The sequence below is a fragment of the Tenrec ecaudatus genome, chromosome 1 (genome assembly GCF_050624435.1).
Source record: "Tenrec ecaudatus isolate mTenEca1 chromosome 1, mTenEca1.hap1, whole genome shotgun sequence".
NCBI lineage: Eukaryota > Metazoa > Chordata > Mammalia > Afrosoricida > Tenrecidae > Tenrec > Tenrec ecaudatus.
In genome coordinates, this window is record NC_134530.1 from 4,903,147 (window position 1) to 4,916,940 (window position 13,794).

Sequence of the window (13,794 nt, forward strand, 5' to 3'; positions counted from 1 at the left end):
TAAAGCTGGTTCCACATGCCAGCCATACCATGCACTCGTTTTGCTGTGACTTTTGGCACAAGGGACTGAATTTCTTGGTTCATTTCCCTGTGTGTGAAGTTGAGTTCAATCTCTGAGGGCTACTTCTGCATTTTCATCTGAGGTTGGGGTGATACTGATTTTCAATTTTTCTCAATTCCTAAAAATGCACTTGGGGGGCTATGAATTTTCCTCTGAAAGCTGCGTTGGCTATGCCTGACAAGTTTCGCTCTATAGTGCTTTCTTTCTTGGATTTAAAACATTCATGTGTGATGTGCTACTTTGACCCCCACCACACCCAAGACTTGTGTTTGGCCATGACGATAAGTGTATTCTTTTGTGACCTACCCATGAGTTTCCTAATGGCCAGGTCACACCAATGTGCAGGTCCTCATCCCAGGGCACAGAGAGCACAGCCAGAGGCATGGGGGCCGGTGGTTGTAAACAGAGTTTTATTGATGGGGAGGGGCGTGGGGGACGCAAACTCCAGAGCGGGTCCAGAACTTTGCTGGCCACGTGGCATGCATGGTCAGCTGGAGGTCAAGAGGGGGAGGTCACAAAGGGATGGGTGGCTCGGGACCTCTGACCACCCTTGGGCCATATTTACAGGGGCACCTGCCCGCCTCCATGCCCTCCCCCAGACCTCCAAGCCCTTTAGACAACTGGGCCAACGTTAAATTCTGGGCAGGCCCGGCCCATCCCCCAACCGGAACCCTTTATATGCCCCCATTTCTTCCACAGCGCTGGGGTACAAACTCCCGACCGGCACCCTGGAGGTCCCCCGAAGGCCCCTGGCCTTCTGGAAGGCCCTGCGTTGGCTCAGCCAACGCCCAGGCCACTGGGGCTGCCGCCATGCTCACACGCGGACACACACACGCACACACGCACTACACACGTGGGCCCGCCCCCTTGCACACGCCAGCAGCCGCCTCCTGGGCACGCGTCCACACACGCCTCCCCTCCTTCCCTGGCCCCTTGCACACGGGCACAGCATGCTCACACGCAAACACACCCACACACACGGGGGGAGGGGGGTCGCCTGGGCATGGGAGGGACCTTAGTGGGGGAGGCCGCTTGGGTGGGCGGTTCTGACCCCTCCCCCCAGGAACCCACCTCTCACCGCAGCCGCGCCCCAGAGAACGGAGTTGTGCAATTGGTTAGAAAACGCCAAAGAAACCAAACTTGTAAAAAGAAAAGAAAACCTACGCGTCAGGTCAACCTCAGTCCGAGCAAATGCCTCCAGCCCCGCCTGCCCCCACCCCTCCGCCCCCGTCTCCGGCCAGGGGTGAGCGGGAGAGGGGCGGGGCTCGTTGTGCTTCGGGTGGCAGAGGGCACGCCCTGGGCGGGGTCTCGAGCACCCACGTGGAGCTGGCCGCGCCTGGCCTTCCGCTGTCTGGCGCCTAGGTCCTGTGGCTGGTACCACCGAGGCGTCCCGGGTTGCGCCCTAGGGCACGGGGGGCGCAGTCCTGTCTGTGCCCCCATAGGGGAGGAGGTGCCCCAGGTCCGTGCTCGGCCGCGGGTGGCGGCCGCGGGGACGGTCGCCGGGCCGGCCTTCGCCGCTGTTGAAAGTGTGCGTGCGGCGCAGGGCGGCGGCGGGGGGCCCGTGGGGGCCCGGCCTCCGGAGGCTGCCCGTCGGCGGGGGGCTCCAGGGCCGAGGAAGGCCGTCGGCGACTGAGCCTGGGTCCAAGGGGCCCGTGGGTGCCGACACCACGCGCCGGCGGTCCGGGCTGGCGTGGGGCGTGGGCGGGAAGTCGCCGTGGGAGCTGCGGCCGGGCCGGACGGCGTACAGGCGGGGCTCCGGGCCGGGCTCGCCGCCGGGGGGCTGCTCCGGGGCGCCCCGTGCCGGCGCCAGCAGCAGCAGCGAGGAGGAGGTGGAGGTGGAGGCGGACAGCAGGGCGTGGCCGTGGTCCCAGGCGCGGGGCGCCAGGGCGTGCGGGTGCGGGTGCGGCGTGGGCAGGCGCTTCTGCGGTAGCGGCGTCTGCTCGGGCGTGGGCAGCAGCCCCGAGTCGAGGTCGTGGGGCCCGCCCTGCAGCAGTGTGGCCTTGGCCCAGCCGTTCTGCATCAGCGGGGCCAGCAGGGCCTCCGGGGGTCCCCCGGTGCCTCCCGAGCCGCGGCCTCCCGTGCCAGGACCCCGGCGCTCGCCCAGCCGACTGACGCTCAGCACGGCCTCGCCGCCGCCATGCGCCAGGATGGCCTCCTTGTCCTTGCGCCGGGCCAGCTCCCGCCGCTCCCGGAGGCCCACGAACCAGCCCACGCTGAAACCAGACACCACGGCGCCCACCACAAAGGCCGCCACCGACGAGGTCACCAGCAGGTTCACTGATACCAGCCCAGCGCGCTCCTCCGAGAGGCTGGCCCGCAGCAGCCCTGGTGGGAGCGGGCAGTCAGGCGCTGACACTTGCCTGTCTCCCCTTCATAGGCTGTCTGTGGCATCGCCCTACCCCTGGGGTCTGTCTGTCATCTGCCCCTGACCAAGCTTGTCTGTCTGCTGGCCTAAGGTCAGTCAGTCTGTCTTCCTATGTCCTTACCCTGAAGTAGGACCACTCCGCCCACTATAGAGTCCAGATGGAGGCCAATCCCACCAAGGGTCCCCAAGCCTCCCCCCCCACCAGAGCAGGGGTGGGGTCCTTACCTGTACAGTCTCCTAAGCCTGAGGTGCTGGCCCCTGTGACATCCTGCTCAAAGGTGGCTCTATTGAAGGGAAGGGGCCGTACTTAGCAGAGATTCCCTTCACCCCTTCACAGACCTAGGGGTCCTGTGAGGCCATAGTCAGCAGAGAGGCCCTCCACCCCACCCCACAGGTTTTGGGGTCCTGGGAGAAAGCAGGGGTCCAAGTTAGGGGTAGACACATCCCTTGCTTCCCAAGTACCTGGTGCCAGGGCTGAGGAAGAAGCAGGAGCCATCCGGGGCCCACCCGCAGTAGGGGTCCTGGCTGCCAATGCAGTTCCTGGAGAGGGGGTCGTGGTTAGGTAATAGGGGTCCCTAAGAGCGCCCAGGAGCACTGGGCCCTGTCCCTCGCCCCTTCCTCAATACCAGTGGTCTCAGTCCTCATGACAAATCTCCCGGGTGCAGGCTCCTCGGGCCCATTTACCAGACAAGAACACGGAGGCTCAGGAAGGTTTACTGGAGCAGCTGGGAGGACACGGGTGTGGCAATTCCACACACCTCCAGCAGACCCCGGGGCAGGTCATCGTTGCAGTTAGAACAGGTGGGGAGTGGGGACAAGCGTTCCAGTGCCCAGGCCCACACTGACTACACGCAGGAGGGCCCCAGGCTGTTTATGCATCTGCCCTTCCCTCTGGTTTTGGAGATAGGAAACACGGCCAGCTGCCCAGAATTGCGGGCAGCATCCCGAGTCCATTCTCTGAGCAGCAGCCAGAGGGCGACCGTGAGCCCCTAAGTCAGGGCTGACCCTCAGCTCACAGCCCTCCAGGGTGCCCACCTCCTGTGGGTAAAAAAGCAGTGTTCCCGCAGTCTACAAGGTCCTGTACTCCCTGTCCCCCCTCCTCCCTCCCCACCACCCTCATTCACTTCCCAACCACAGGGGCCACTTTGCTGTTCCTCCAGCTCGCCCGACTGCTGCCTGACAGGACACAGTGCTGTCGCCCCCACCACTCATCCTGCCCACCCCACAGCTGGAGCTGGGGACACTTACTTCATGCAGCCTGAGTGCTGTTGGCAACGGGCCACCGGCACCCTCACCACACAACGTGGGAAGGCAGCCAGCAGGCCGCCCGAGGCTGCGTCCAGCTCCAAGCTCAGTAGCCGCCTCCCCATCTTGCCTCCGCCCGACTGTTCACACCTGGGGGTAACAGGGTGGTGAGTCTGGGGATGGGAGGGTCCCCATCTTCCAAGCTGCCTCCTGCTGCCCAGCCCCACCTGTCAGGCCGGTAGGTCTCAAACTCTTCCAGGAATACACTCGGGCCGGTTGTCTCCGGGCTGCTGGTGTTGGGCTGGACCAGGAACTTGAACACAGTGCCTGCCTCCGATCCCAGGAAGACCACAGTCTGGTTGCCCCAGGGGCCGGCACTCACATCCACAGCCACCCGAGTCAGCTGGTGCCTGGGGGCCGCAGGGTGAGGGCAAGGTCAGGCTAGCCTCAGAGTCCCCAGTGGTCCCCAGGCCAGGCTGTATAGGCAGCAGTGTGGGCCGACATGTACAATAGCAACAGATATGCATGTGATCACACACCAGGTGCAGGGGATTCTCCAAGGCCTGCCTTCGCGCACAGCCTAGAGCAGACCAGACCCAATAGGGGTCTCTGATTTCTCTGGGTGTCTCTCTGACTCTCATGGCCTCTCCCACATGTCTCACTGCCTGGGTCTGTCTCTCCGCTGCTATTGCTACTTGGTCTTCAACATTGCTGTCGCTGCTTGCTGTCCGTGTGTGTGTGTGTGTGTGTGTGTCCCGCCCCCTTATTTTTTTCTCCTGGTATGACTGTCTTTTCTCAGCTCAATGACATGTTTGTGTCTTGAGGCTATTTGCCCCCCCCCCCCGCCCCCGTGTCTCTGTCTTCATCTCTCTGGGTGCGCCCCACTCCGCAAGCCCGCCTGCTTGCTTGCCTGGTGGGGCACTTCAGCCACGCCCTGTGCCACATCCCTCGGCGCCCCGCCCACCCCTCTAGGCCCCGCCCCGAGCAGGCGAGCCCGGGCACTGACCGCGTCAGCGTGCGCACGATCCAGGGAGCCTGGCCCAGTGAGGGCACGGCCTCATCCATGAGGGGGTGCGTCTTGACGAAGTTGAGGATCTCGTCGGGAAAGGCGCTGGAAGCATTGTACGGGGTGCCAGGAGTGGCACAGCACCCGGGCCTGGGGGACGAGGGGGCGTCAGGGCGGCCTCAGGATCTTAGTACACAGCCACGCCCAGCGCTCCTCAAGTTCACTTCAGGAGGGGGTGGTGGCTGCAATCCTAGCTAAGGGTTCCATTTGCCCTGTCTATGTAATGGGCACGTCCCGGCTTGGGAACAGAGACCTGGGTTCTGGGGACCTGGCCTAGGTGCTATGGAGGGCTGAGGGGTCCTCACCGGGGCCTCGGCACTTGATCTTCAGGCACAGCTGTCCAGATGGACTCAGGTGACTTCTGTTCCCGGAAGCGGCCTTCGAACACGGCAGCCATCTGAGCCATATCAAAGGCACAGACAGCCGAGCCTGGGATGCTGGGGGGAGGGGGGGGTCAGAGGAGAGGCTGTGGTGAGCCACGGGGTGGGGTTACTGCTCAGGGCCGTTGTAGGCAGGACCCCTGGCCTGAAGGCCGGCCATGTTCTCGCTCCCTGTCGAGCCGCTCCCAAATCCAGCCGTGCCCCCTAGCACATTTCCTACACGGAGCCAAATTTGGGCCCTCCACAGCCACCCCTGACCCCTCTGGCTAGCACCTCGCCCATTTCAACCAGTTTCTCAGGAGGCCTGCTCAAAACACACCTCTGCCCTTGGTCTGCCCCTGCTCTGTGCTCTTCCGTGACTCCCCAGGGCTCTCTGGATAAAGTCCAGGTGCCCCCCTGCACCCCCCTGACCCTCCCAGGTCTTGCTTGATCTGGTTCATCAACTCCCTGCCCACATCACTCCTCTCCACAGTCACCCCGACTCTGTTCTGTGACTCAGCTCACTCCAGGCCACGGCTCCTCTCCAAATGGGGTTCCCCCGACCTTGGGACACTTTCCCCTTCTCTCCATCTCACACCCATTGAAGCCTAGTCCCGGTGTCCCCACCTCCAGGAAGTCCTCCATCCCCCCCTCCCCTCCAGTCTGCTCAAAGGGCCTTGGAGGCTTAGCAAGGTCTGCCTTCATCCCACCCCTGCCCAGGGCTGGGGCCTCCTCTCAGGGCCCCACCTTGCCCAGCCTCGGACCTAAGGATAGGTCAAGACGGGAGGAGAGTAGGGAATCAGAAGAGACCAGCGGTTCTCAACCTGTGGGTCACGACCCCTTTGGGGGTTAAATGACCCTTTTGCAGGGGTCACCCAATTTGTAACAGTAGCAAAATTACAGTTAAGAAGTGGCCATGAAAATAGTTTTATGGTGGGGGGGGGTCGCCACCACATGAGGAACTCTATTACAGGGTCGTGGCCGAGTTTGAGGATGAGGACCACGGCTTTAGACGCCTTCTTTCCACGAGACCAGAGGAACTGGATGGTGCCCAGCCACCAGGCCGGACGCCTTGATCGGTGGTTCTGCAGAAGAGCCCCAATCAAAATGGGGGGAGGGTGGTGGTGATGGTGGTATGTCTGCGGAACAACATCTCAAACTCCCCTGCAGCGCAGAGGTCGAGAAGGCTGGAGGAAGCGCTGACAAAGGGGCCAGAATCTGAGCCTAGGATGATCCCCTACATTCTTACAGCCAAACATGAGTCTAAGGTGGCCTCGTGGTTACGCTGGGCGGTGATCCGTCTGGGAAACTCAAAGGGCTGTGTCTGAATCGACTTGACAGTGAGAACCGGGGATGGTTAACTACTAAGGAACGAACATGTGTGCACAAGGTCAGATGAACAACAGCACCTCAGAGGGTTAGCCCGGAAGCTTGAGAGGCGGGGCAGTGGGCGTGAGCTCACCAGGGAGGCGCATCATGCAGGGGAGGGCAGGGCCTGACCCGAAAGAAATCAGAGTCCCAGAATCTCATGCAGAGATGCTGCTGAAGAGGCGCCCGCTCGCTCGGCTGTCTACATTCTCAATAACCACACATTTAAAAAGGGACGAGGAGAATGTGGACTCTTACGACCCCATGATCCTCCCCCCCCCCCGCCCAGCCCCCCGCTGCTCCCAGCACACCCGCTCACCTGTTGCTGGGGGTGGAGAAGACGGCGAGGACCATGGGCCGGCCCCCTAGACTGACCACGCCTGTGACGGCCTGGAGCATGTTGAAGTAGAAGTGGGAGTCCCCTGGCACCGAGCAATTGAGGCGCGCCTTCAGGAAGGATGTCCACTGCTTCTCCAGCACCCGAGGGGAGCCCCCCACATCATTCTTGCACACCCGGGCCACACGTGACACCACCACCTGGCATGAGAGTGGACAGGCAGGGCCAGTTAGGCAGGGCTCGCTGCCGACAACCAGACCCACGGGGAGTGAGGGAGGTGGGGAGGAGTCTGACCCCAGCTCACTGAGGCGCCCTGCCTGACACTGCTCCTGTCTGAAACACTGGGGGTGGCCACCGTGACAGCAGCTACAGGGACCATCATTACGGATCCTACTAAACTATGCCACAGGGTTGTCTCTGTCACCATCTCTTACAGTCCCCGCCTGAAATCTCTTGGGGAGGGCCTGGGACAGCCCCCTTGTACAGATGGTAAACTGAGGCACAGAGAAAGGGAAGTGGCTGGATTGAGGTCACACTGGTGCAAATGGCAGAGTCTGGGCTCAGAGTCTCCTGTCTAGCTGCTTGGGTTAGATAAAGAGGGAGAGGGAGGGCTAGATCGAGAGGCAGATACATAGAGGGAGGGAGGGATTGATTAATAGTAGATGGCTAAGTGGTGGGCAGATGGGAGGATGGATGGATGAGTAGGTAGATGGATGGATGGATGGATGGATGGATATGGGAGAGTATGTAGACATTGATTGGGCGAGTGGATGGTGGATTAATGGTTGGATGGATGATGGATGGATGAATGGTTGGTTGGTTTACTGGGCGGGTAGGTGAATGGGTGGAGGGCATGGGTGTATGGCAGAACAGAGGAGCAGGATAGATGGATAGTTAGGTGGGAGAGCAGGTAGGCAGATGGTTGGTTATGGGGGTGCATGGATGAGTGGTTGGACAGAGGATGGATTGTTGGGTAGATGGATGGGTGGGTTATTGGACTGATGGATAGAAGGTAGACTGGGCAGGTGGGTGAAGGAGTGAGAGATGGGAAAATGGGTAAAAGGATGGGTGGGCGGAGGGAGGGAGGATGCCAAGTTGGTGGGTGGGAAGGTGGGTAGATGTATCAATGGCACCAGAGCGGGCTGAAGCAAACATACAAGGCTCAATGGTGGATGGACGGGCACATGAAGGCTTGGAGGCAGATGGGTGAGTGAACATGTAAACAGTCACAGATGGGCCCTGGGAGCCCATCTGACTTCAGATCTATGTCCCTCGCCCAGGGTTGTATACGCCAAAGTGGCTCCCTAAATGTCTTCCAACCTTGGAGGCCAGGTTCTGGACAGAGGGCAGGGTCCTGAGATGAAGTGCAGCACCCCTGACTCCCGGTGGATCTCCAGGTATCCTCCTCTGCCTCCCACAGCCATGCCATTCCTCCAATTAGAACCTGGGCCCCACGTCATGGGCCTCCGGGGGGTATGTAAGTGGGGGTGGGTGGGGGGAGGGATGTTCTTACCTTCTCTAGGTAGTTAAACTCCATGGCGATCTCCCGGAAGAAGAAGTAGACATGGTTGCCCCACTCCACCGCATGGACAAAGTAGGGCTCTGCAGGAGGGGAAGGGGTCAAAGTCCAGTCCTCAACATTATAGGCTGAGAATAGATCTGCCTGGACAGCCACTCTTACCGTGAAGGGGGGACCTAGGCTGATTATTATTTTTTTCCCTAGGCTGAGTATTGAGGAGAGATACAATGGACTCCCCGTGTGTTGTTTGTCTAAGGAGGTGGGTGAGGACAGTGACAATCTGTCCCCTTACACCCCCCCTCCCCCCTGCCATGTGTTGAGGCTTTGAGCACCACAGACTCCTCGTCAAGCTTCATTTTGGCTACTCCTTTAGGACTAAGATAGATCATTCCTCTAGCTTTATCTTGAGTTCCCTTGTATGACTCTTATTCTGGTGGGGGGTGGAGGTGTTGACAAGTGTCAGCCTTGCCAGGTTGGCCCTCACTGCCCACCTCTGAACCACTTGGAGTCGTGTTTCACGGTGCGCAGGGTGGGCCGGTCCCCTAGGCTGCGGTAGATGACGGCATCGATGGCGAGGAAGTCAGTGACGGTGGCTGTAAAGAGCATCCCATCTGGAGAGAATGAGAGAGGTCCAGGGCTGGAGGCTTGAGAGGAAGCTACCCAGGCTGAGCGCTGGCATGAGCTGAGATTCTTGGCCCCAAGCTGAGCCCTGAGCCCTGATTCTGGGCTGACCCCTAACTCCAGGTTGGGCTCTAACCCTGGATTGAGCATTAACTCTAGGTTGAAGCCTGACCTTGGGCTGAGCCCGAATCCCAGGTTGAGACCTGACCCTAGGGTGATCTCTGACCCTGGACCGGCCCTTTGTACCCAGGCTAAGCTTTGACCCCAGGTGGAGCCTCTGGCTCCAGGTAGAGTCCTGACCCTGGACTGAGCCTTAACTCTAGGTAGAAGCCTGACCGGGGGCTGAGCCCTGACCCCTGACCCTCATCCCTGGCTGAGCCCTACCTTGACTGGACTTTCATCCTAGGCTCAAATTCTGCCCATTTCACAGCTGGCAAGACGGGCACCCAGCCACCCTCTAGATGACCCCCTCCAGGAGTGGAAACTGCCAGGCCCTGGGGCCCCACTGGATGGTCGGTCAGGGCTGGGGGGACACTCACCAGAGAAGAGGGCAATGTTGGCATGTTTGGGGTCATACGGGCAGCGGGCCATGCCGCTGATGTTGTCCCCAAGGGGCTGTAGCGTGTCGATCTGCAGAGGGGGCCAGGTCTGAGTGACAATCTCTTGACCAGGCCCACCAGCCATAACTCCCCCGACTCCAGGGGAAGTCCTGGCCCTGCCAGTGGCTGCTGTGGAAGCTTAGTCTCAACCTCCCAGGGCCTCAGTTTCCTCATATGTAAAATGGGCCTGAGCCCATGAATCCCCCTCCTATGAGAGTAGAATGGCCCTGGAGGGCTTCCTATGCTGCCTCTTCTGGAGAATTTGAGTCGTCGTTGAACACTTTAACAGCTGCGCCATCAGGGCCCGTACAGCTGAGGCTACCCGAGGTACTGTGGGGAAACCTTGGGTCAGTTCAATTACTGCCCCCTGCCCTGCTAACCCGGCTATGGCTCTGGGTGAGGGTCGTAGGCAGGTGAATTCCGGAAGGCCTCCGTAGGAGGTGACAGGGGCTGGGGGCTGGACCTGGAGCGGGCTGGGCATCTAAGGGCTGACACTCACGCTGTAGTTGGCGCACACGGGGTTGAAGGCGTTGGACCCGCACATGAAGAGCGTGGATTCGTCTCGCAGCAGCAGCACCTTGACGAAGTTTCGACACTCGCCCTGGGGTGGGAGGGGCAGGGAGGGGACACGTGTGGGTGTGGCCCGGACTGTGATTCGGTGTGGCTAGAGCCGAGGGCGGTGCCAGAGCAGAACTGGGCTGTTCTGGGAAGTGATCAGGGGTGTGGGCATGGTGTGGGTGAGGGTGGGCACGATGGGGGCGTGGTTATGCCCCTAGCTACTAATAAGACTTGGCTGGATCAGGGCAGAGACAAGACTGGAAACGTTTTCTTTCAGCTGGACAGTTACAGCAAGGCCACCATTTGGGGGCGTGGCCAGGTCACACGCGTAGCCACTGCGAAGAGAAGGCCTGGGACTGGCTGGCCACTCACCTCCGCCTTGCCCTTCATTCGGCACACGTTGATGTCACTGGGGTTGGAGGGCCAGGTCAGCTTCTGAGGGCAGAGGGGCCGGTAAGGGGTGCAGGGTCACCGATTGCCCTAGGACCCCCGCGGGCAGGGCCGCAGTGTCGGCCGTCCTCCCCACCCACTTGTGCCTCCTCCTCACCCGCTGGTAGCGCAGCTCCGTGGACGTGGGGGGCTCCAGCTCCACCCGGTACAGGTTGTCCCTGTGGGAGGAGCGTGGTTCGTGAGACTGGGAGGCAGGACGTCTGCCACCTTTGCAGACGCACTCCACGGGGGTGGGGGTGGGGGCAGCTCTAATCCGGCTGGCAAGTTTCCCCCTTCTAAGTCTGTCCAGAATCAGCTATCATCCCCTCCGCCCACCTCTGCCTCCATCAGTCTCATCCTTGCCCACCTGGGCCAGCGCACGAGGCTCCGCCCACTCCCGGGTTCCACCCTCCCTCTCAGTCTGTTCTCCCCGGCAGCAACCGCAGGGCGCCAGCGAGCACTCGAGGAAGGGCCCAGCCCTCCTCCGCCCATGGCCCTCAGGTCAAAGCCAGAGTCCTCCCCGCGGTCCCCAGAGTCCTGCACAACTGCGCCCTCCCTTCTCTGCAGCTCCCTTCCTCTCTCCCCCTGGATTACTGCAGCTTCAGCCCCCGGCCCTCCACACTGTTCCTCCACCTTGCGTGGCCTGCCCCTGCCCCTGCCCCAGGACCTTTGCATAGGCTGTGCCCGCTGCCTGCAGTGTCCTCCCTCATGCCTGCTAGCTCCTTTTTCAGGTGTCAGCTGTCACCTCCTCCGAGAAGCCCTCCCTGACCATCCTCGGCATTCCCCCCAGGTTTGTTCAGAGTTGATTGCTGACCACACTCTGCCCTTCTGCAGGTCCTGGGGTGTAGACAAGCACCCTGAGACTTTTGACCCACCGGGACACCTTAGAGAGACTCCAGCCCCCAACCACACCTGACTTTGAGCACCCCACAAAGTCCAACCCCAGGGACACAACCTCACCCCAAGGTGAAAAGCATCCCCTCCCCCCCCACACACAGCCCTTCCCCGCAGTCTGGGGCTATTCCTTAAGACCGCCCCCGCCCATGCTGCTTGATGCACCCATACCTGTCCCCAATAAAGAGTGTCCTGTTGACTCGCAGGATGCGCTGGATGTTCAGGTCCTCCAGGCTCTCGGCGGGGTTTGAGCGCCCGGGCCCGCGGCCCACGAACACGGGGTAGTGGCTCAGGTCTGCGAGACGGGGTGAGCCAGGACAAGGTGAAGAGCAGTGTCCTCACGTGGGTGACCCTCGATCATGCCTCGACTGGGGACTGCCCAGGGGGATAGCGCGGACCCAAGTGGGGCCAAGACCCTCCCATGAGACTCCCTCCCCACCTGCCCCACTCACAGTCACGGGGAGCCACGTGCAGCGGCGGCGGCTCCTCTGGGAAGAGGCAATGGAAACCCTCCAGGAGCAGCAGCAGGAGCAGCAGGGCCGGGCGGGGAGGGGGCGCTCGCGGGGTCCGCATGGCGAGGGCGGCAGGGCGAGAGGAGACTCCTGCAGCGAGCGGGCGGGCGGAGGTGAGAGGCGCACCCTGCAGTCCCGCCTGCCGCCGGTAGACGGCGCGCGGTCCGCGGTGGCCGGGACCTGAAGCCCTTGGACTTGAAGTAACAGTTCAAGATTACAATAGTAGCAAGGGCAATAACCGCCTTTAAATTCTGTTTGGTCATTGAAGGACCAGAACAAGGACCATAAAAGTCAAACATCTGAGGGCTTCTTTCCGTCCTTAAGCTAACTTTAAAGCTGTATTTAAGGAATAAAATCTTACAAAATCCTGGCAGATTTTGGTAATGATGTTGATTGATGTTGATGATTTCAGGGAAAATAATCAAGTACCTATCGATTTAAAAGTATATTTTATTCAATAGTTTTGGTGTCCTGTCAGGGATGACTCTAGCCAAGTCTAGCAGGAAAGTGCAATATGTATAACAAGCATATTTTGACATTTTAAAAGTTGTATTCTGAAAAAAAAAGTTATATACTGTAAACATTTTGAGATGCTAGGCAAACTTTAAAAGAAACAAAAACAGATCTTACATGAAGTTATTTGCTACTGAGTCACAGTTAACCAGGCATTGAAAAATTTTTAATCGGCTAAAACACCATCATATGGTTGGACTTTGGTAAGCTATTTATTTTACATTTTACTGTACTGTGAAAACGATGTTTTATAATACCTACACCCCTTACTTGATTTTTTTTGTTTTAGTGTGACTTCCCAAGTTTGCTATAGATAGATACCCTGAGCCAAGAACACCATCAGGTTTCAAGCCAGTTTGAAATTGGCTATTCTTCATTCTGACATGAGGTAGGAGTTGAGGCTAAGTGTCATGTCGGTGGGACTGTGCTGTCTGTGGAGCTTAAGGAGTTAATGATTTTCTTCAGACTTGAAGGTGAGTGGTAAATGAGATAAGTTACAGGATGTTGATGCACAGTCTGAGGATTAGCCGTGAAAAATGGATGATTAAATGTTGAATTCCTAGTATCAAACGGCAAGACTCAAAGTTAAGTTCTCCAGCTCTGTTGACTAGCATCTTGAATTACCCTTCGTGGCCTTCCTAAGTTTTTTCTGAGAGCCCTTCCTTTGGGCAATACTAAATCAGAGCCTTCAGTCGCCTGTCAAGGAGTCCAGGTGATGCAGTGGTGACACACGCCTTATTAACCACACGTTCAGCAGTTCAAGCCCACCCGCAACTCGGCAGGGGGCTGATGCAGTGTGCTTCTCTAAAGAAGACAGCATTGGGGTGGCAGTTTGCTCCAGCCTCCACGGTGGCCAGTGGCCGTGAGTCAGAACTGATTCCTGGCAGTGAGGGAAGTGAAGCGGGATGGAAAATAAGGGGAAAAGAAACTCTCTCCAGGTCTGAAGGAACTAGGTTGGGCTTAATCGGAAGGGCCAGGTTAACACGCATTGACTTGGTGCTAATTTTGCCTTTCAGCTTATCTATATTCTTGTAAAATTTTTGATGCTTTTAAAATGAGGACAAATGCCTGGTAGATCCCACCCCCACCCCTCCAACTTCTAATTGTGGAAAATTTTAATTTGTAAGAGAATCGCTACAACGGCGCAGAGTCGCCGTGTGTTCCTGTCAGTCCGCATCAGCAACTCACTGTCAGTCTCTCCAACTAACCTGCTGCCAGCTTTCCCTGCTTGCAGATCATTTTAAAGCAAATCCTAGACATCATTCCATCCTTAAGTCTTTCAGTGTGCTACCCCAAACAAACAAACTCTAAAAGCTTTATTGCATCTATAAGAATTATTAAAAAGAAAA

At 58.9% G+C, this 13,794-nt stretch overlaps 1 protein-coding gene across 1 annotated transcript; it reads right to left on the reverse strand.

Annotated features, from left to right (window-relative positions):
- Positions 1-483: 483 nt before the first annotated feature.
- SEMA6B (semaphorin 6B) lies at positions 484-12,010 on the reverse strand. Its single transcript, XM_075535615.1, has 16 exons — positions 11,873-12,010; positions 11,592-11,715; positions 10,645-10,705; positions 10,470-10,532; positions 10,039-10,140; positions 9,480-9,570; positions 8,811-8,930; positions 8,314-8,402; positions 6,783-7,000; positions 5,042-5,173; positions 4,677-4,826; positions 3,898-4,080; positions 3,674-3,820; positions 2,888-2,965; positions 2,651-2,709; positions 484-2,385 (listed from the first exon to the last, which is right to left on the reverse strand). The coding sequence occupies exons 1-16, from the start codon at positions 11,991-11,993 to the stop codon at positions 1,463-1,465; spliced, it is 2,661 nt and encodes an 886-aa protein (XP_075391730.1). The 5' UTR covers positions 11,994-12,010; the 3' UTR covers positions 484-1,462.
- Between the last annotated feature and the right edge of the window lie 1,784 nt (positions 12,011-13,794).